This window comes from Anthonomus grandis, chromosome 2, assembly GCF_022605725.1.
Source record: "Anthonomus grandis grandis chromosome 2, icAntGran1.3, whole genome shotgun sequence".
Classification (NCBI taxonomy): domain Eukaryota; kingdom Metazoa; phylum Arthropoda; class Insecta; order Coleoptera; family Curculionidae; genus Anthonomus; species Anthonomus grandis.
Genome location: NC_065547.1, coordinates 8,191,259 through 8,213,871, shown reverse-complemented (window position 1 = coordinate 8,213,871; position 22,613 = coordinate 8,191,259). Strand labels below are relative to the sequence as shown.

General features: G+C 31.1%; 1 protein-coding gene and 1 pseudogene across 1 annotated transcript; both read right to left on the bottom strand.

The window, feature by feature from the left end:
- Positions 1-1,703: 1,703 nt before the first annotated feature.
- Positions 1,704-18,894, bottom strand: LOC126748654 (cytochrome P450 307a1-like). The gene is made up of 5 exons (XM_050458030.1): positions 16,645-18,894; positions 7,556-7,914; positions 6,064-6,268; positions 5,772-6,008; positions 1,704-2,339 (listed from the first exon to the last, which is right to left on the bottom strand). Exons 1-5 carry the CDS (start codon positions 17,024-17,026, stop codon positions 2,011-2,013), a joined length of 1,512 nt encoding a protein of 503 aa, XP_050313987.1. The 5' UTR covers positions 17,027-18,894; the 3' UTR covers positions 1,704-2,010.
- Positions 18,895-20,577: 1,683 nt separating this feature from the next.
- On the bottom strand, positions 20,578-21,625 carry LOC126750062 (retinaldehyde-binding protein 1-like; annotated as a pseudogene).
- Between the last annotated feature and the right edge of the window lie 988 nt (positions 21,626-22,613).

Below are 22,613 nucleotides of genomic sequence, written 5' to 3'. Positions count from 1 at the left end.
GGAATATCTTAAGAGATATCTTATGAGGCAAAATATCTGCCCTTATCAGTTGAGAGACAATAAACTCCAAAGACGTGAGTCTTGATGACTTAGGATAAGTTTGGGGATTTCTAACTTAGGAAAGCATTTTGTACCTTTAACGAACCTTTAGACATTGCGCTAAAAGAAGCTGAAGACCACTTTGAAATATCTTAAGATCTCTGGGACTTATGAGGCAAAATGTCTGCCAATGTTAGCTAAGAAACATTCGAATCCAGAGAGGTGTGTCTCCAAGACTTAGGATAAGTCCAGGAATATTCCAACTTAGGAAGACGTTTTGTACCTTTATTGAATCCTCAGATATTATGCTAGTAGAACTTAAAGACCACTTTGTAATATCCCAAGAACTCTAGAACTTCTGAAACAAAAAGTGATTTGTGATTTGTGAAACAAAGAGTGATTCTGGGGTTGGCGAAAAGGGACTGCTCAGGCCTACTTGCCGAGCTCTAGCTCCCCCACCCTTACTACTACTACTACTAGTTAAGACACAATGGATTCCATGGAGGTGACTCTCAAAGACTCAGGATAAGTCTAGGAATTCCCAATTTAGGAAGACGTTTTGTGCCTTAAATGAATCCTTAGACATTATGCAAGAAGAAGCTAAAAACCGCTTTGAAATATCTTTAGATCTCCGGGACTTATGAGACAAAATGTCTGCCAATGTCAAATAAGAGACATTCAGATCCAAAGAGGTGTGTCCCGAAAACTTAGGATAAGTCTAGGAATTCCCAACTTAGGAAGACGTTTTGTATCCTAAATTGAAGTCGAACCATTGACCCAGTGTATGTTTAAGACGATTTGAAAATATCTTAATTACTTTCGGACTTATGTCCATCTATGTCAGTTAAGTGGCATTCGGATCAATGGAGGTGGGTCCCAAAGATACCATTATTTGCAGAAAGGTTTTTTGGACTGGTTTACTAGCATATTTTTTTTCTTTTGTTACATATTGCGCTTTCTTGTAATTGGGCAACTATCTCTGTCTGTTAGAAAGCTTCGTTTATAAATAAATAAATACCAAGGTTTTACTTTTTAAGATAAATTGCAATTTGACTCAACCACAAAGTTTACAAGTAATATGCATAGAGTGATTAATGTTGACTCTCTCTCTCTTCTGTTTTTTAAAAGACAAAAGAACTTTAATCTCTTCTACCTAAATAAATTATTTAATCCTCTTAATCCCGGTCAGAACCTTCTATAATACCAATAATTGTGAAAATAGTTGTATAAATATAACTTAAGAAGGATAATAGCTTTCATACTATAAATTTGATAAATTCAAAAGAAGTTAAATACCTGTTGGAGATTATATTTAACAATTATAATCTGTTTTCACAGAAGCACTACTTATGGGCGTTAATCTGTTATTAGAGTGGTAATGATGGGGAATACCAAGGGTGTGGCTACATTTTATTGTAACGATTTTTTTTCACCATTCATTTAATTATAAATTATATAAACAAAGTTTTTTGACTTTGAAATTTTTTACCCACAAAAAATAGGATACTCTGACCCAAGTATGTTAAAAAATAAATAAAAAAAATAATTAAAATTAATAAAACATCAATTATTACATAAAAAATCGTTAAACCATCTGGAGAAACAGTGGTAAATGCAATAAAATATAACCTCTCCATCTTATATGCTATAATAAAATAAAACACTTATCAGTTTACAATTTTTATTTAATTTTCTCTTCATCGCACCCTTTTTTTACTATCCTACTTATTATGAGCATACAGCCAAATTTTTATTTTATTTTATACCTGTATAATGCTCAGAGTTCCAAATTACTTACTAAGAGAAATTTAATAATAATAATTATCATCAATCAGTTCTTTTTTACTATAATTAACAAACCTGGTACCGATCTCTTGTTATAAATACTGTACAAAAATCCTTATAACTTAAAACATACAAAAACACACATTCATGTCTATACAAGTAATTTTGGCATCAATTTTATCAATATTACCTACGTTCAAACCTAATTTTGAACCCTTCCCTATCCAAAGCCAAGGAACCCACTGGAACCTTATAACATTCACCCTCGACAGGTTTCAAGGTGAAGTTTTGCATAGTGGCGGCTAAAATACCAAAAGAGACCAGCTGGACCAGTTTGTAACCCATACAACTCCTCCTGCCACCACCGAACGGTAGGAAGTGTTCTGGTTTGAATAAAGCTCCGTTTTTGATGAACCTTTCTGGCATGAATTTCTCTGGAGAAGTCCAGAGGTCTTCTGACATGCTTAGGTCGTAGTTGTTCAGGAATAGAACTGTGCCTTTTTCGATTCTGTAGCCTGGAACAGTAGAAAGGGAGGGTTATTTAGGGAGTTTATTGCATTTTTAGGAATTTTTAAGTAAAATCCAATAGTCCAAGGGAATTGAGGGATTTTTTATGGGCCACTGAATATTTTTGTGAAAAATGTTAAAATTCATAAGGTCGGTTAAGTTTCGCTGATCAAAGTCACTTGGTTTATGAATATATTTTGCAAAAGCATTTTTGCAGTTTGTTTTCTAGTTAAAAAAATCATTCTATAATTTTCAGTGGACTATGCAAATTTTCCAATGGTATCAAATGCCTTATTTAGATAAGAACAAAAACCATTTACAACGCAAATTTTATTACCGTTTTTACATATTTTTAAAACTATTTTGAATTGAGATTTTTTGAAAATAATATTTAAGGCTACAGATTAAATTCTTAATGATTCCCTTAAATAGTACGAAGGTGCGTTTTGTCATTGGGTCTGAAGACACCTGCGCAATTTAATCCGATTTGTAAAGGATTATATAAGAAGGGAAGGTTAGAGAAAGTTGTCTTAAATTAAAGCAATATTTTTTGGAAGAGTTTTGTCATTAAAGGGAGTTTAACAGAAAAAATACAATTTTGAGGCAATTACTTATTTGTGGTTAGAGGTTTTTAGTAAATTGCCAATGTTTGTGCAAGACGAATCAAAATAATTGTGGAAAAAACTGTTTTGGGGTTTTTCAATGTTTGGAACAAAAATTTCAGTATATTTGTCGTAATTTAACAAAATAAATAAATAATATATAATTACTGATAATTTAATACATAGGTATTTTTGTATTGATTTTTTTTTAAATACTTAAACTACTACAATTCTTTAAAATATGAGGCAAATTATTAAATTCATAAAGATCCTTCTGTAATATTGAGTTATAAAATTGATTGGTTTTACATTTTTCTGTAGGTATGAAATATGTATGAAAAATCGAGCTTATGTTTTTTTTTTAAATTTAAGTGACTCTCACAGAGATTTTCCTAAAAGACACACCTTCTTATTGAAAAATATATGTTTTTGGTTTTACTGTCTTGATTTACGTTTCAAAAGAAAGAGTTTCTAGTATGAAATCGAGGACACTCTCTGGAAGGTTTTCTTTAAAATATATGGAAAATAAAATAAAAAATACGAATTTTTTTTAAAATTTCCAATACATACATTGTTATAGAAATTACATTTTCTTACAATGAAAATCTCATACAGAAAATTTTTTTTTTACTAGACTATAAATTTTCTTATTTTTGCGGGAAAATTGGGCGTTAGGAAGGATTTTTTTTGATAGAAAATAAATGTTACAAAAAACGTATGAGCTCTTTTTAGCGTAAAAGGGTCATAATTTATTGGTTTTACGTTTTTCCATCAGATTAAATCGTTTCTATTTCTAGTGTTATAGCTATGTATATCTTTAAATACTTAACTTGAAAACAAATTATTTTTAATTTTAAAAACAAGCGTAAAAATATTAAATAAAATCTTTTGTTTAACAGAAAACATATTTAAAACATTGAACACATTGTCTATCGATGTATATCTATCACTGTTCAGAATTGTTCTCATAGCTGTGTATTGAATCTTTTGAAAGTCTTGAATTTTGTAGTTCTGCAAATTTTATAACAACTTCAAAAAGAATTCCAAGTGGGGTTATTATACAGCAGATGTTTTGTATATGATGTTAGATATTTACTTATTCTACATATACAACCTATTTTTTCGAGTATTTCCTCATAATATAATCTGCATCATTGTAAATGTTTATTAAACATTTGAGGGTCAAGATTACCCTCAAATGTTTAATGCTACTTTGATTACAATTTTCTCGCCATTACATTAATAATATTTAGAACAATATTCAGTAATTTTTGTTTTTTACCAAATAAACAGACCGTATAGATTTAGACGCATTTAGACATAAATTATTAAAACATATCCAATCAAATATCAGTTCCAGATCCTTATTTATGGCTTTTTACAGTTACTTATACTTGCAAACTCTTAAATTATCACAATTTTGAAGAAGTAGTCCATACTTGCAGTGGAGTTATTTTAGTTACCCTTTGACATATCACAATTTTGTTATACACACATTTTTAGGGTACTATACATTTTTTTTTTGATAAGATGGTTTTTCAAAATTTATGAATGATAAAAATGATTAGAAATGGTTAAAAATTTGAAAAAAATGTATTTGCTCATTGCTCAGTAGGGTATGGAACGTTGTTAATGAACAGCTTCTTCGGCCCTACCACCTGCAAGAGGTGCAATCATTAGGACCCAATGATTTTATGCCCCGCGTGAATTTTTGCCAGTGGTTTCTTGACCGGTGTACAGAAGAACCTTAATTTCCAAAATATGTCCTTTTTACTGACGAGGCTTTATTTACAAATTAAGGCATCTTTAGTACTGCTTTATATTATAATTATAATTATTGTTATGTATGTAGCTATTATGCTAAATAAACTTTTTTATTAATATTATTATTAATAATTCAAGAGACTTTTTTTGAAAGACATGTCTAAATAAATAAAATATTTTTTATTTTGTGTTTAGTTAAAACGTCAATTGTCATATATGTCGAAAAATTAATTATTATTATATAAATTAAAAATTATCTAATTATCTAACCATACATTTATAGCAAAATATGGAAAATAAATTTTTCTGAAAAAAAACATACCTATTTTTTAACAAAAATTCTATAGATTCACTAGAAATTTCCTCATTACAACAAAAAATTACAAAATTACATATTTTTAAAAAAAAAAACTCATAAGCATTTTTAACAAAATTTTTGAAAATTGGCCTAATAATTTTTCTTTTTTATAAATTTTTTAATAAATTCTATAAAAAATATTTAAAAAAAATCCAATTAAATTAATAAATAAATTACCTTAACAGTAAATTTTGCAAAGATTTTTTAAACTAGATCAAGTTCAAACAATATTTTATTTATTTTGATTTTCATTGTCTACACAATATAAAAGTAGATACAAAATTAAGCAGTTATTTAAAATGTATTAATTTTGTCCGACCATCTCATCCTTATATAATCTTCCATATAGGTCTTACAGTTTACTAGAATTTTATATTAAATCTTATAAAATTCGCATGTGCCCTTGTACCTGCCTTTGTTACAAAACAACCTCTATGATTCTATAATAATTATTAAAATTATTTAATCTGTAACGTCTTATAAGTATGGTTTAGCGCAGGTATATTCCCAAAAGATCAAAATCCTTTTTGACTCCAAAGGCCATGTTAGATCCAACTAAGGCAATTGATACCATTTTTAAACAAATTTATGATTCAGGAAGTAAATTTTGCTCCCTTTTCACCCCTTCCGCCCCCATTCTTTTCACATCTGTGTCCCTCTCAGTTGCCTTTTGCTTTTCAATTTATTTTAAGATCACTTATTTTATTATTACTTACCATTAATCGAACTACTCTGATTGGCCACCCTAGGGACAATAGGCGAAGCTATTAACCTGATAGCTTCATAGATAACAGCTTCAGTATAAACCAGCTGATTTCTGTCACATATGCTGATATCCCTCTCTGAACCTACAGCTTGCTCGATCTCTTGCTGGATTTTCTTTTGTACGTCCTGTTCGGTCACCAGGTATCCGAAGAGTTTCATTAGGAAGTTCCCAACTGCTGAATGACCACCTGGGTAAGAAAACCAGTAAGTATTTTAAGAGACATAATGATTTTTAAGACTTACCTATGATGTCTTCAAGGGCAAACAAGGCCATTTCCCAATCCAAGGCTGGTTGTTCTTTGTTTTTTTGTTGTTCTCGTTTCACGTGGCCTATCAAGCTTTCCAGATAGTCTTTTGGTTCTACGTCTGGATTAAACGTCTCGAATTTGTCTTTGATTACTTGGTTATGGATGAATTCTCTTATTTCTTGGGTTAGCACGTTCATTCTCTACATTAAAAAAAATATATGTTGTAATTGGGAAATTTAGTGTGTGTTTTTTTTTTAATTTGATTTCAAAAAAATGTCGCGTTTAGGAAGTCGAACGAACTTTTGAATTTGAATTAAAAAAATGTTTTTTTAAGTGAAATGTGACTTAAAGGTGTTTTTTTTTAACCCTTTGATTTGTGACCTGAATTTTATATTTTTAAGTATTTAAATATATGTATGTTTTTTTCTTTTTGTATTAATTTTTATATCCAGCTTCTATCAAAACAAAAAAAATTGCATTATTTTTATTTGTTTTTTGGACAAATGTGAACAATCTGTTTCATGTTATGTCTGAAAGGAACATTTGAAAAAATTGTATATTTTTTTAATTAACATTTCATAAATTGTCCAAAATCTCTAACACGCATAATTTTTATGAAAATTATATTTTTCTTTTTTTTCTACTTATTTACGCGAGGAAAAATATATTTTTTTGAACAGGCCGATTTTTAAAAATGTTCAAATTTTCCATTCAGCTTTAATCGAAACAAAAAAAAAGTTTTTGTTACTGTCTTGTAAGGCAAGTTTAAGTGCCCTTTCTAATGGCAATTGTCTCAGAAGTAAATATGCTACAATTTTTGTCAATTTTAAATTGGTATTGAATGTCTAAATCAGGGATGTATATTGCAGCTCCATTGCCTTTTTCACTCTTTGATGCATCTATATATATGTATGTATACATATGTATGCTCTTATCATGCGGTCTTATTATGTGATAATTCTAATTTAAGTATGTTTTGCGGCGCAGTGGACATGGTATGTCAGTGGATTTATATGAATTATTATATATTTTCTTAGTTTTAAGTTCTGTTTTTCTTTAGCCTGCTTTGTATTGGGTTTGTAGCTATTAGCATGTAATAATAAATAAATAATTATTTTGTAATTGGCGCTGGCCAAAACCTTTTGTTGATAAATAACAAAAATAAAATACAATTTTTTCACTTTTTTAATAATTTTTAAACGGTTCAATCAATCAACAAAACTTCAGGTCTAAGCCGAAATATCTTATATTTCTAAATTCTTTAACTACCCAGTAATTTATGAATAAATCCCCATATTTCTCACTGCAAATCATTCTCTGCATAGAAAAAACTCCCATTCTATACATAACTGTATAAATTTCCTATTTTTATAGATACTTAACGTCATTTAAAATCTAAATTGTAAATCCTACGTTTGGTAAGCAGGTGCAGACAGGAAACCCGTCTGATGCAAAAAAATAAATAAAAATAAAACAAAGTGACTCACCCGTAAGTTTTTCTGCTGAAACCGCAATAGAAACGGCAAAAAATCGGCCGCGTACCCCTGGTTCACTTCGTAAAACACCTCGTCGAAATTCTGCACCATTTTCGCGAACTCGCCGCTTTGTGAATCGAAATTCTCCGAGCAGAAATGGTTTAAGAATATATTGGCACATTTGGCCAATAATAGTGGTTTCAGTTTAGCTGACGGATTATCGCCTAATTTCTGTACTAAATCCCTAGTTTCTCTGGCTATCAGGGTATCTAACGTTAGGTATTTGTTGGTAAAAGCCCTGGGGAACGTGTGGGCTTTCAGCATATCCCGACGGATCTTTTGGGTGTTCGACCAATCGCAAAATGCCAACGCTGAAATAAAGTTTCGTTAGGTTAATTAAGATAAGCATTTTTTTATGATCCAGCACACATTTTCCATTAATCATTCGGGTATTAATGGAGTTTGTTACTGGACCATGCCATAATATAAAAATTATAATTACAGGCACTATTGACCTAAGTAGCCTTTAGTGACGAAAAGTCAGTTTCCCGTCACTATTGAAAATTTTCTAATTTCTTTTTAACCGGATTTCTAGTGAAATACCAGATGTTATTTGGTAAAGATGAGGCCGGAAGGTCTAAGTATTTCACTTTTAAAGCAAAACCATTTTGATGCAAGAATGCTGAAAAAATTCAATTATATCGATGCAGTATTATATATACAGGTAAAGTCATTAATATTGCAAGAAAATTTAAAGGCGTATTCCTTGGGTCAAAACATCCATAAAAAAACTTCCTCTAAACCTACATACAGGGTGTTCATTTGAAAACTTTCCACCACGGATTTATCGAAAACCACTGTTTAAAAAAAAAACGCCGAAATACGTCAAAAGGTTTGTCAAGGGGGACAACTTTCTAACCTAAAATTACTTCACCCTCTGCCCCCAGGGTCATCCCCTTAAAAATTTTAAATGGCAAGGGATATCGAGTAATAGCTTATTTAAAAGGTCTTTCGAAATCTTTTATTTTGACGTTTGATTTTTTTAAATAGCTCGATTCGTTTTCGAGAAAATTAGAAAAATCTTTGTTTATCTTAATTTGTTCAAATAGAAAACAAAAACGTAAAAATATCTTCGTTTTTATTTCAATAAGTGTTCAAAATGTTGCCCGTTTTTGGCCAAACAATCATTAGGTCTGATGAGGCCCTAATGCGGCGAAACACGTAACTTTTAATAGACGTTGATTTATGAGACTTGGACTTTGAGTTTACTTTTTTCCCCCCTTTGGTCATATACTTAAATCTCTTTGAGAGTAATGTATGATTATTTTGAATTATTGTTTATGTTGGTAGTTTCGTTTTCAATTATAAATGAATTGTAGATTTGGCAAACCCTAACGGGCACCATTTTAAACACTTATTGAAATAAAAACTGATATTTTCATGTTTTTGTTTTCTATCTGAACAAATTAAGATAAACAAAGATTTTTCTAATTTTCTCGAAAACGAATATTGTAATAATTTCAAGTAAATAACATATTAGTTTGTTAAATGCTAGTAGGTGACCCATACCTATCTTGAAGTTCACAGGTACTTTTCTATAATGTGAATAAAATGAGTTAGACTAACAGAGAAAATTTACGAAGAAAGATTCCCGATACGTGCTATTTCACATAGTCAAATGTTTATTCGCCTCCATCAGCGACTCGGTAAAAATGGGAGTTTCAAGAAATTGACCACTAACAATGAACGACCTCGTACAGGTGCAACTGTGGAAGAGGCAGTTTTAAATCAAATTGAGGAAGACCTTACAACAAGTACAAAAAAATTGCTACGATACTAAATATTAATCAATTGACAATCTCCAGAATAGTGAAGAGGAAACTCTTGTATCCGTATCATTTACAGCGAGTGCAAGCACTTTTACGAGGTGATTTTCCTCAAAGACTCGCATGGTTACGACAAAAAATAGGAGAAAATCCTCAGTTCGTGGTAAGAATACTTTTCACAACTGAAGCAACTTGCTCAAAAACGTAATTATGAATTTTCACAATAATCACATCTGGACATGAGAAATCCGCATGGAATTATTGAAAGTCGGCACCAGCAACAACTTTCAGTTAATGTATAGGTGGGAATTATTGGAGATAATTTGATTGGTCCATTTTTTTTGCCAGAACGAATAACTGGAGAAGTTTATCGACATTTTCTCGAGGAGAAACTGCCTGCATTATTAGAAGTCTCTATTGAGCTAAGATATCAAATTTACTTTATGCACGATGGTGCTCCATCATACTTTAGCTTAATTGCTTAAGAATATTTAGATAGGCCGCAGAGGTCCACAACCGTAGCCTCCGCGATCTCCTGATTTAAACTTATTAGACTTTTTCCTCTTAGTATAATATAAAACAATTAGGTTATACTACTAAAATTGAAAATGTTGAAGAGTTAAGAAAGAGGTTGCGCAAGTTTCGCAAGAAGCATTTTTAAACGAGTGCGGCAATCAATGGTTCGTAAGGTAGGTGCTTATATTGAAGTTGAAGGGCAAATTTTTTAACAAATTTTATAACCTCTACTCCTAGTTTGTGTTTTACGTCATGTTAATCACTTTTTTCTTTTGTAAAAACCTTTGATTTTATAAGAATTAAATTGAATAAATAAAATGGTTGTATTTAAAAACTCAAAATGTAATACGTGGCGCCCTTTATAAGTGACACCAAACCTATCAAAAAATTTAAATTTTGCACCTTAGAAAACCGTCATATGGCTATTCTCGTTTACTTTCAAATTATTAAGAAAAATTAAAAATGAAATTAAAATTTTACCGTCCTGTATCTCCGCAGGGAAGCATATTTGGACATAGGTTTATAATAAGTTTTTTGAATATTTTTACCCAAGGACCATAACGGGATTTATTGATTATACCTATAATATACGCCAAAAACCCTCTCCCAAAGAGGCCCATTTCGATCTTAAACATTCTTTATCAGATTCTTTTTATGTCATAAAACATCTCGGGAATGTTCTATTGAGTAATTTAATTTTAGTACTTGACTTAGAGTCACTTTTTATGTTTTCCAGGCAGTCGGAATTTTTTTTAATTTTATCCCAACCATTTGATGTCATTCTTAAAGATTTTCCAGGAATTTTTCTTTTTATTTAAGGCATTTGTCGCTTTTGTTTGTTTTTTCCACGGATTTCAGATAATTATTCGTTTTACGCTTGGAATTTGAATTAATTTTTCATATTTTCATGCTTTACTACTTGTTTTGTTTATATTCTTTGTTGTACATACTTTAAGAATATGAAATAAAAATTATCCATTTTGTTCCAGGCGTTGAGTGTCTTTTTATTTGCTTTCCAGTGACTTCAAATTCATTTCATTTTATTCCAGTTCTGAAACCTTTTGTATATTTTCCAAGCATTTTTGACATAAATTTATTATCCAGGATTTGAAAATAGTTTTTTGTGGTTTTCACGCTATTGGGAACGTTTTAAATTGTATTCTAGAAGTCGAATTTTCCAGGAATTAAATTTTCAGGCATTCGTCGTAATATTTTGTCTTCCAAGAATTTTTTATTTTATTCTATAAATTTCAATGAGTTTTCCGGAAATTTCATGTAATTTTTTTAACATTAGCTTTTCGCATAACTTCTCAGGCGATTTTGTATTTCTTCCAAGCCTTTAGTTTAAGGTTTTAGAACGTTATATTCATAATTTTGTAGGCGCTTTTTTTACACGTAATTATTTACTTTATTTCAGGCATTCAACTTAATTTTTTATTAAAACTATTACTTTACTTTTATTTTTTTTGATTTAAACTCATTAGACTTTTTTTGCTGATGTTACCTAAAACAATTAGATTATACTACTCTAATTAAAACTGTTGAAGAGTTGAGAAACAGGATAGTCGCAAGTTGCGCAACAAGCATTTTTGCACGAGTGCGGCAATCAATGGTTCCTAAGGTAGGTGCTTGTATTGAACTTGAAAGGCAAACTTTTCAAAAAATTTTATAACCTCTACTCCTAGTTTGTATTTTACGTCATGTTAATCACTTTTCCCTTTTGTAAAAACATTTGCTTTTATAAGAATTAAATTGAATAAATAAAAAATGGTTGTTTCCATTATTGTATTTAAAAACTCAAAATGTAATACGTGGCGCTCTCTATCAGTTACACCAAAACTATCAAAAAATTTTAAATTTAGAATCTTAGAAAACCTCCCTATACCTAATTTCATATGGTCAAGTATTTTCGGAATTAGGTTTATAGGTTTTTTGAATATTTTGACCCAAGGAATACGCCCTTAAATTTTCATGCAATCTTAATGACTTACCCTGTAAATCTCTGGTATGTTTTTAGATGCTGTAGCTATTTTATTTAGAACAGAAACATCTACAACTTGTAACATCCTCCTCTAAAATAAGATTTTTATCTATAATTCGACATTTTAAGGACCATAACTGGATTTATTGATTATACATATAATATACGCCAGAAAACCTTCCTGAAAAGGCCCATTTCGACCCTAAACATTCTTTATCAGATTTTTTTTATGTCACAAAATGTATCAGGAATATTCTATTGAGTAATTTGATTTTAAGAGTATTTGACTTAGAGTCACTTTTTATGTTTTTCAGGTAGTCCAACCATTTGACCTTATTTGCATGTATTGAATTTGCAATATCTGCTATTTGACGTCATTCTTAAAAGTCTTTCAGGACATTTTCTTTCTTTTTATTCCAGGCATTTGTCGTCTTTGTTTGTGTTTTTCATGAATTTTAGATAATTATTCGTTTTACGATTGGAATTTAAATTAATTTTTCATATTTTTAGGCTTTACTATTTATTTTGTTAATATTATTTGTTGCACATACGTCAAGGATATGAAATTATTATCCATTTTTCTGAAACCTTTTGTATATTTTCCAGGCATTGTTGACATACATTTATTATCCAGGATTTGAAAACATTTGTTTTTTATGGTTTTTAGGCTATTGAGGACGTTTTAAATTTTATTCCATGAATTGAATTAATTTTCTGAAACTTTATGTATACTTTCCAGCCATTCGTCGTAATTTTTTGTCTTCCAAGAATTTAATTCAGATTTTATTTTATTCTAGAAATTTTCATGCATTTTTTTTATTCAGGATTTGAAAATAATTTTTCATGTTTTTCAGAGTCTCTAAGCCATTTCGTATCTCTTCCAGGCTTTTGGCATAATTTCTCATGGTTTTCAGGTTTTTGATGATGTTGGAATTTAAATTAATTTTTCAGCCTCTAAGCGATTTTGTATTTTTTCCACGCCTTTAGTTTAACTTAGGTTTTAAAACGTTATTTTTATAATTTTTTTAGGCATTGCTTCCTTGTCATTTGTTACTTTATTTCAGGCATTCGACGTAATTTTTCGTCATCCCAGGAGTTTAATTAATTTTTTATTTTAGTCTAGGAATTTTTCGTTTTCCAGGTATTTAAATATGATTTTCAAAATAACGTTTTTCGGTTTTTCAGGCACTTTTCATCAAGTTTTTCAGACTTTAGGTGTCATTTTCAAGACTTTGTGCAAAGATTTGAAGATCTTAATCTTATCCATACGTAGGTAAACTGGATGGACATAATAGAAATCAATCCAACATCCAAACAAAATAATTTTTATATAACCATCAATCTAATTAATGAATTTGGCGTATTGAATTAAAGAGAGGTATTACCAACAACTTGGTAAAATTTGCCATTATGTTTTATATTTTCCAAGTTTTTGGAAAAAAAAATACGTTCCGGGCAGCCATATTTCATTGTATTCCAGACATTCAACGTTGTTTTATACCTCTTTCAGATGCTAGAAATAATTTTTTAAACATTATTTCAAATTTTTCAATTTTTTTGAAACATTTTGTATATTTTCCAGGCATTTGACATAATTTTTTTCCAAGATTTGAAATTAATTTTTCATGTTTTTAACACATTTTAAGTCATTTTGTGGATTTTCCAGGCACTTAGCCTAAGATGTTGAAAATAATGTCTTACGTGTTTCAGGTACCTTAAGTAATCCTTCATCTTATCCTGCAAGGATTTGAGCTGATTCTTTACTATTCTTAAGCAATTTTTGATGTTTTCCAGACGTTTGGCATAATTTTTTATCTCTTTCAGGCACTTGTAGCAATTTTCAATAAATCAACGATTTTAAGAAATTAAATATTTCTTTATTTTTTTCTAGAAATTTCAATTAAAAAAAGTTTTTCAGGCCTTATGAATTATTTTTCAGGCCTTTAGGAAAATATGAATTAATTTTTCAGATTTTTCATTTTGAATATTTTCCAGCTATTTAGTAAGTACATGTAATTTTTTACGTTAAATAACGATTTATTTTATTCTAGGAATTTCGATTAGGATTTCAGGCTTTCTGAATCATTTTGTATATTTTCCAGAATCTTGATGTGATTTCTTTTATCCATGATTTAAAAATAATTTTTTATGGTTTTCAGGATTTTGGGGACGTTTTTCCTTTTATTCCAGGAATTTTAATTAATTTTCAATAATTTTCACATTGTCTATGGCATTTTTTTTTGTTTTTCAGGTATTTAGAATAAGCGTTTAGTTATCATTTTTTTTCCGATTTTTCAGGCACCTTTCATCAAGTTTTTTACACTTTTCGCATCATTATGTTTTCCAAGTCGTATACGCTTGAAGCTTTTAAAGGCATTTTTTACGTAATTTTTGGTCTTCCAGGGATTTAAATTTTAAATTTTATTTAAAAAAAATTTTTGTTTTTGTATTTTCAGACTTTGCTCCATCATTTTTCAATTTTTCCCAGTATTTGCCACAGCTTTTTTACCATAATTTTCCAGGTTTTGAAAATAATTTTTTTTTTAAATTTTATTCGGAAATCAAACTTTTGCCATTTTCCAAGAATAGGTTTACTCATTTTCTATGTTTTTCAGCCATTTCGATTAATATTTTGGTTTTTCAGATTTCCAGCCATAATCTTTTATATCTTCCAACTTTTGAAAAAACAAAAGTTTCGTTCCAGGCTTCTGTAGTTATTTTTATTCCAGGTATTCGGCGTCGTTTTATGACACTTGAAATAATTTTTCGCTTTATTATAGAAATTTGAATGAGAATTTCACTTATGTTTTCCAAGCATTTAACTTATATTTTTTATCGATTTCAGGCATTTGAAGTAATTTCTAACATAATCCAGTCATTTGACGTAAGTCTTTATTTTATTCTAGAATTTTTAATTAGTATTTCAGGCTCTGAATAATTTCCAGGAATTTCATAATTTTTTTTTTATTTAGAATTGAACATTATTTGAACATATTTTTTGAATTTTTTAGCTATTCTCTATATTATTATTATAGTTTTATGTTTTCAGGTGACGATTTTAATTTTATTTTAGAACTTTTAGTTAATTTTTCAAATTTTTCACACATTTATTTAGATTAAAATTTCGATTTTCTATAATTCTTTGTATCCAGGTTTTCTGAAAAAAAATGTTACATTCCAGGCCTTGGTAGCTATTTTTCATTTTATTTCAGATATTAGACAAAATTTTTTGTCTTCCAGGTATTTCAATTTTAAATTTTACTCTAGAAATAAATTTAGTGGTAGAAATAAATTAACAATTAATTTTTTATTTTAATCTATACATTTCAATTATAATTTCAGGCTTCCTTTCCTATTTTCCAGGAGTTTAATGTCATTTCTTTTATGAAATTTAAATTGATTTTTCATATTTTTCACACCCTCTAAGCCATTTTCTATGTTTTCCAGGCATTTAGATTAGGATTTTGGAAATGATTTTTGACCGACTCTTCATCAAGTTTTTCAGATTTTCAGCCAGATTTTTTTATATTTTTCAGGTTTTGGAAAAAAAAATACATTCCAGCTTTTGAAACCATTTTTCGTTTTTATTCCATGTATTTGGCGTCGGCGTCGTTTCATATCTCTTCCAGGGACTTAAATAATTGTTGTAATGAAATAATTTGTCATTTTATTATAGAAATTTAAATGAGAATTTAATTCATGTTTTCCAGGCATATATGTTATATTTTCTATCTAATTTAGGCTTTTGTAGTAATTTTTAATTGAGCCCAGATATTAGATTAGTCCTTTTAGAGAATTTTTATATTTTATTCCAGAAATTTCAATGAAATGAAAATAATTTGTTGTGTTTTTATATTTTGTATTATTTCCATGCATTTGACACATTGTTTTATGTTTTCAGGTTTCTGGTGACTTTTTACTTTTATTTTAGGACTTTTAATAAATTTTTCGAATTTTTCACACTTTCTGAGGAATTTTTTATATTTTTCGGGCATTTAGAGTAAGACTTTGAAAATATTTTATTTTTGATTTCAACCTTTTTTCATCAATTTTTTCAGATTTTCCATGTCATTTTGCACGTTTTCCATAAAATTAGCCATAATTTTTTAAAGCTTTCAAGTTTTCGGGAAAAAATGTTATATTCAAGGCTTTGGAAGCCATTTTTATTCTACAGGGTGTCCCGTAATTAATTGGACATAGGTTAATGTAGGATACCTGACATGAAAATAAACCGTTTGAGCTCAATATCGCTTAACAAAATGTTATTGGTTTTCGTTCTACAAATAGCCATAACTTTTTTTGCCATAATTTTTCCAGGTTTTAGAAATAATTTAGTTTGAATATTTCTGAGGCTCTTAGAGCAATTTTATTCCAGGAATTAGACTAATATGACGAATTTTTTAATGGTTTCCAGGCAGTTCGTCTATTAAATTTAAAGTATTTTAGACAATTATTTTTTTTAAAAAAGGTCTTCCAGACTTTTGGGATCAATTTCTACCAGGCATCGGAAATGATTTTTCACGTGTTTCGGGCATCTGAGCTCGAATCCTTGACTCAAAACTATTTTTGTTGAAAATTTGACCGAAAAACGTAAAATTTGGCGTTTTGTACCATAATTTTCTTCCCTGGGCTTTTTAAACCGTAATAATCCAATAAAAAAAGTCAATGATTGTACCCAAAAAGAATTGTAAATACCATCATAAAGCGGCAATAAAAGAGTTCAACTTATCCTAAGATCGATTTTAAAATAAAGCGTCGAAAACTCTACAACTACTTACAATTTTCCTTGTTTCCCGAAAACAGCCTCTGGTACCTCTCGAAGTTCGGTCTGGAATCGAAATGGTGTCCCTTGGTGATCAACGCTTCCCTAATATTCTTCTGCTCGTTCACCACCACACAGTGAACATTACCCAGTTGGAGCTTCACTATACCCCCGAACTTCTTCCCCAATGAAGTGAAGGCTTGGTAAGGCACTTCGTACCCTGCCATCAAGTGAAGATGTCCAATAATGGGAAACTTCATCGGTTTGGGAGGTTCTTTTAAACCCTCTTCCATGGCGGACGTTTTGGTCGGTTTGTTTAATAAGTGCTCGAGCACCACCGCCCCCATAACAATGAAAAGTATCACGATTAAAAGAAGAATTGTAAAGTAAGAAATCATTTTTGTTTTTGTAGTGATGATTGAAAAGAGGACTGCTTAACAGGGAGACAAAAATGTGTATTTATTCGTGCCTAGAGAGCACTGTTTTGTCTGAAGACCGGGGATTCTCGAGATCGCTTTTATACGTATGTAACTATATTAGCATCGTATATGGTGATGTGTTGTTCTTCTTAACATTTATTTATTCCAGGTTTATTTTAATTTTCTTTTTTTTACCATATTTGGGCCCGTTTTTTGGTTTCGGGAATTTGTTGATTTTTTTGGGATAAATTTGGCTTGTAATGGGATCAATTTTAGGTTAAATCATGACTAAGAATTGTTAAAAATATCATTTTAACTTTTGGAGCTCTTGGGTTTTTTTCGTATTCCTTTTCGTTTTTTAAAACAAGTAAGTCAGTTTCTCAGAATAGAATGGATTAATTAAATAAGAACGCTCCTAAATCGGGTAACCTGGGTAGTCTACCTAGTTTGCTCCTCATATACAGAAATAGTTATTAAGCGGACTCAAGAGCCTTTATCCGGCTCTTGAGTGCCCTGGTCGTCGAGTGGAAGATCCGGCGGAGGGCGTTCATCTCCTGCTCGTGTTTCCTCTTCACGCTTCTCATTAGGACTTCGTAGAAGTAAGTTAACTCCTCCTGATTCGTCGGGGTGGTTTGCAAAATGGCCAGATCCGCTTTACGTTCGGTCTCGTCTTGTGGTGTCTCATCTTCCTCGTCCGAATTACAAAACTCCGAGAAATCCTCGTCGTCCTCTAACAGGAAGGAAGAATTTTCATCTAGGTTGTGAGCCATGGCAGACTCGGTCGTCGGGTAGAAGGACAGCGGGGTCGGTCGCACTGGTGCACTCGGTACAGCGGAACTGTTTCAGAGAACACTTCGACGTTAAGTGCAGGTGATTCGCACTCAACGGAGGACGAACTCTGAACATTGCAAGCCACTGGACAAAACTGCTGTTTATTAATTTTTGGTTAAAAAATCACAGGTGCCTTGGAAGACAAAAAATCAAAAACATTTCTAGGAGCTTTTTATTGCAACAACAACTACAACAAATGTTGGAAATGTCCACCATCATTAGTCATTAAACGACGCGCTCGAGCTAAAATTCGAGGTCTATTTCTCACTTCTTCGTAAGCATTTACAATTTTATTTGTTCACTCTTCTATTGTTTGTATGGGACTAGCATAAACCAAACTTTTAAAGTGTGCCCATAAATAAAAATCTGTTGGATTTAAGTTAAGGAAGCTAGGTGGCCATTAAATTGGTCCACCTCTTCCAACCCAATTTTCCCCAAAGGTGTTATTGAGATGAGTTCTAACCGCTATACTAAAATGAGAGGAACATTTTTAATACATTTAGAGGAACTTCTTCCAGCAGGACGGGCAATTCTTGTCGAAGAAATTCTAAGTATGATTCGCCGTTTAATCTTAAGGGTAAAAAAATGGCCCAATTAACACCACACACACATTTAAAGAAAATTGCTCTTGGTGGCGACATTGTACGTAAGCATGGGGATTTTCGTCACTCCCTACATGAGTATTATGAAAATTAACAATACCATCACGCCGAAATCCAGCTTCGTCCGTAAAATATTAACTTTTATTATTATTTATACTTTATATTAATTGGTATTGCGAAATACCATTGGCAAAACTGCAAACGGGGCAGAAAATCTCTTGGTAGTAATACTTGCACACGTTGATACGGATACAAAAGTTGTTCGGAGAGAACCTGCTGCGGAGAGAACCCACACAGTGCTGTTGGAATGATTATCCCCTAATCGAGCTGCTATAGTCCTGGTACTTACACCGGATTTTGTTCCACGGCACGTAAAACTGCCTCCTCAAACTCAGGCGTTCTAACGAACCTCGGCCGGCCTTTATCATTGGTGGGAATGGCAAAACTTCCTAAGTAACTTTATTGTCAAAAACACCACGAAAAATAAATAAGAAAATTTACCACTTTCCCGCAATCTACGGTCTACGCTTTCAAAGGTCTTACTATCTGAAAGTTGCCATTGGGGAAACGCTTTTGCATACAGGCGTTGCATAACAATTACTGTAAGCACGTGCATACATTACATGCATGTCTGTCATTTCCCCAAAACTGTGATTTTCCATCACAAAAACCGAGATAAAAACTTTTTAGAGAAATTTCATCAAGAAAATTAAATAAAAAATTATTTTCTAGGAGAACTGACGCTTGTCAATGTCAAACTTCCATGCAGGAATGATTTTTTTTCCAAGGCATCTGTGAATTTTTTACCAAAAATTAATAAACCAATTTTGTCCAGTGGCATGCAATAAAACGAAGTGAGAATCGAAAAAAATACAAAAGGCGAAAAAGTTGTATTTTTAAATACTTAATCAAAAAACAAATATTAAAGTTGAAAAAAAGCAGTGGCGTAAATTTTTTTGCCAATAATATTTGCTAAGATGTCCCCCGGGACTCTACTGGACCTTATAATTTTAATTTAATTAGGGTTAAGTTAGTCTCTTAATACAACAAGTAATACTGCCAAATTTCAAAAGAATCGAGTAAATATTTTTTTTAGTATTAATAAAAAAATATTATTAAAAAAAAATTTATCACCCTGTATCTTGAAAAGTGTGCATTTCCGGACCCATGTTTATAGCAACTTTTTTTAGAAGGAACCCATTGAAATATTTCCGTCATTTCTTTAAGCAGTCCAGGCATTACTAACAATTTTTAAGTTTTTCAAGCATTGGCTACATTTTTTCGTATTTTACTTAATTTTGTGCCTTTCAAGAACATTAAAGAAAATTTTTTTCAGGCTTTTGGACTAATTGTATTCACAATAATAATATACAATAATAATATTCACGGCATTGAATATATTTCTTCATATTTCCAGGCATTGGAAATAATTTTTTATGTCTGTCAGGCATTTCAGGTAATTTTGTGCATTTGATGGAAATGGTCTATAGCCCCGATGAATCTACAAGAAATGAGATTGATTATATCCTATGTAATAAAAAGCATACTGTTGAGAATGTGTCAGTCGCAAATCAATTCTCTATAGGTAGCTACCATAGATTAGTCAGAAATAGAATGAAGTCAGAACGCATCAACATCTAAATCTCACATCCTAAAATAGTTCCGACTACCAACTAGACATAAACACAAGACTATCCAAAGAGCAACTCTCATTAGATGATCTGGTACACACGACATCCTAGATCCAAGAAACCTCAAAACATCCACAGGAACACAGCAATTAATGATCGAGAGACGCATGTTAGAGGAAGGCAAACCATAATACAGAGAAATGAACACCAGGACTCACTTAGAACAGAACACTTATGGGATAAAGGAATATTTTATATAAGTTTTTTATTAATAAAAAAATTCCTTATTATAAGTATAGGTGGTTAGTATCGAGATCACATCAATTATTTTTAAACATGTGTAATATTTCACTTAAATATATCCGTAATAAACCAGAATTTGTTAAGATTGACTCATAGCATCGTTTGTGGACGACATCAGACCTTTTTCCTTTTTTTCTATGATGTACCCGTAGGTTTGATGTACTTAAAAATCGTTTTGGTAATAAAACAACATTTCTGAAAATATCGATCCTGGATAATCGGGAGCTTCGGCGGTACCTCCGTATTTCGGTGGGAGACTTTTCTCGCCGATTTTATTGCAGAGCGACTTAAAATCGGTTCCGTGAAAAAATAACCTCTTAAGATATTTACCTAGAAACGGCTTAAATAATGTCTAAAGCATGTTAAAAATAAACGGCTGATTTATCACGTGGATCCCTCGTAATCTCACCGGAGCACATTCCTAGACCCAATGGAATATTAAATTAGCCATGGTGGGTGAAAATTGATAAACATGATTAAGGGATCACCCTTCCATATTCAGGATTACATTGACGCCACCGACTTGGGTTTTTGGCTCCATCATGGCTATTTCTATCGATACCATTATCGATCTAAACATATCTTCTAGTGTTACTTCTTTTGATTTCCATTTGCTTTCTACATTAATTATCATATTCCTTCTACCAGTTAAGCTTCTGGAAGGTAAGATCATGAAAACTTCACTATCGAAAACGTGTCTGACTTCCTCGGGGGTGATGTTCAATGCCCAACATTTCGGGTATTTTACTTTAAATTTGTAGAATTTTTATATCATTTTAAAGGCTTGTCCTGCATCACATTTGATTGAAACGAATGAATTGATTTGAATTTTAGTAGGAATTTGTCGCGGTTTAGTTGTATACTTAAACCATTTTCGTCTCTAATTAACTCTCTAAACTTCTCCAATCCTTCTTTTAATCTCTCGGGCGTTTCAACAACAACTCAGTCTTGGCTCTTTCGGCAAACTTAAGTTACATAAGGTATTCCTTGTTGATCCGTTTCTTCACAAATGGTCATATTTTAGGTCTCTCAGCAGTACCCCAGGCAACGAACGACACAATAAAACAAAAACTATAAGAGAAATTTTACTTGAAAAATGTGCGATCAGTAACGGGAGAACCTCGCGGTTTACTATTGTACCTTATGTATAGCAACATATTCCATATGTTTTCTTCGATCTTCCTCGTTTTCTGTGATTTGGTGGTACCCATTTCATGGTAATTTTGGGCAGTCTTATTACTTCCATCCTTTAGACATGTCCGTTGTTTTTGCTCTATGCTCTATATCAGCTGTTTTTGCTCTATGTCTGTCATTACCGAACCTTCTAGTCTCATTCGTTGTCGGACGTCGTCATTTCTTGATATACCCAATGATCTTCTAAAAACATCCGTTTCAGTCGCTTCAAGTTTTCTTCGATATTTATTATTTTCGACCTCTCTGCTTCATAAGTTAAACTGCTTTTAATGAGTATTTCATATATGTTCTATTTATGTTGTCTCCCAATTTCATAGCATACCATTTAGACATCCTAGTTGTCAAAAGAGTTTAGTTGAGGGTACATTTGAGGAAGTCTATCTTTCTGTTTTTGACCGATCAGCAAGAAGTTGAAAAAACTATACACCAACTAAAAAATAATAAAGCACCAGGGCATGACAATCTTCAATCAGGGACTTTTCCAAATATATTTCCCAAAAATTTCCAGATATTAAATCTCAAAATTTTCCAAATATATTTCACAGCCTTTATGTCTAATAACAAATTTATGCTTTGGTACAGGTGTTTTTCCGGATGTTCTAAAAATGGGCACTGTTATACCACTTCATAAATCGGGATCTTTGGATAATGTAAATAATTTTAGACCAGTTTCCCTTATTTCGAATGTATCCAAGATAATTCAAATGATTTTGAAACAAACAGTAAATAACTTTAAAAAAAATATAAGATCTTTTCCCCAAACCAATGTGGGTTTCGGGAGAAGACGTCAACCGAGGATGCCATTATTAAATTAACGGAACAGCTCTATGACGCATTGGATGCAAATAAACCAATCTTAGGTATATTTGTAGACATAACAAAAGCATTTGACACGGTTAATTACTCAATACTTTTAAAAAAATTAAGAAGTTGCGTTATTCGGGGGTAGCCAATAAAATTATCGAAAGTTATTTGATAGGGAGGAAACAAGTGGTAAAAGTTAAC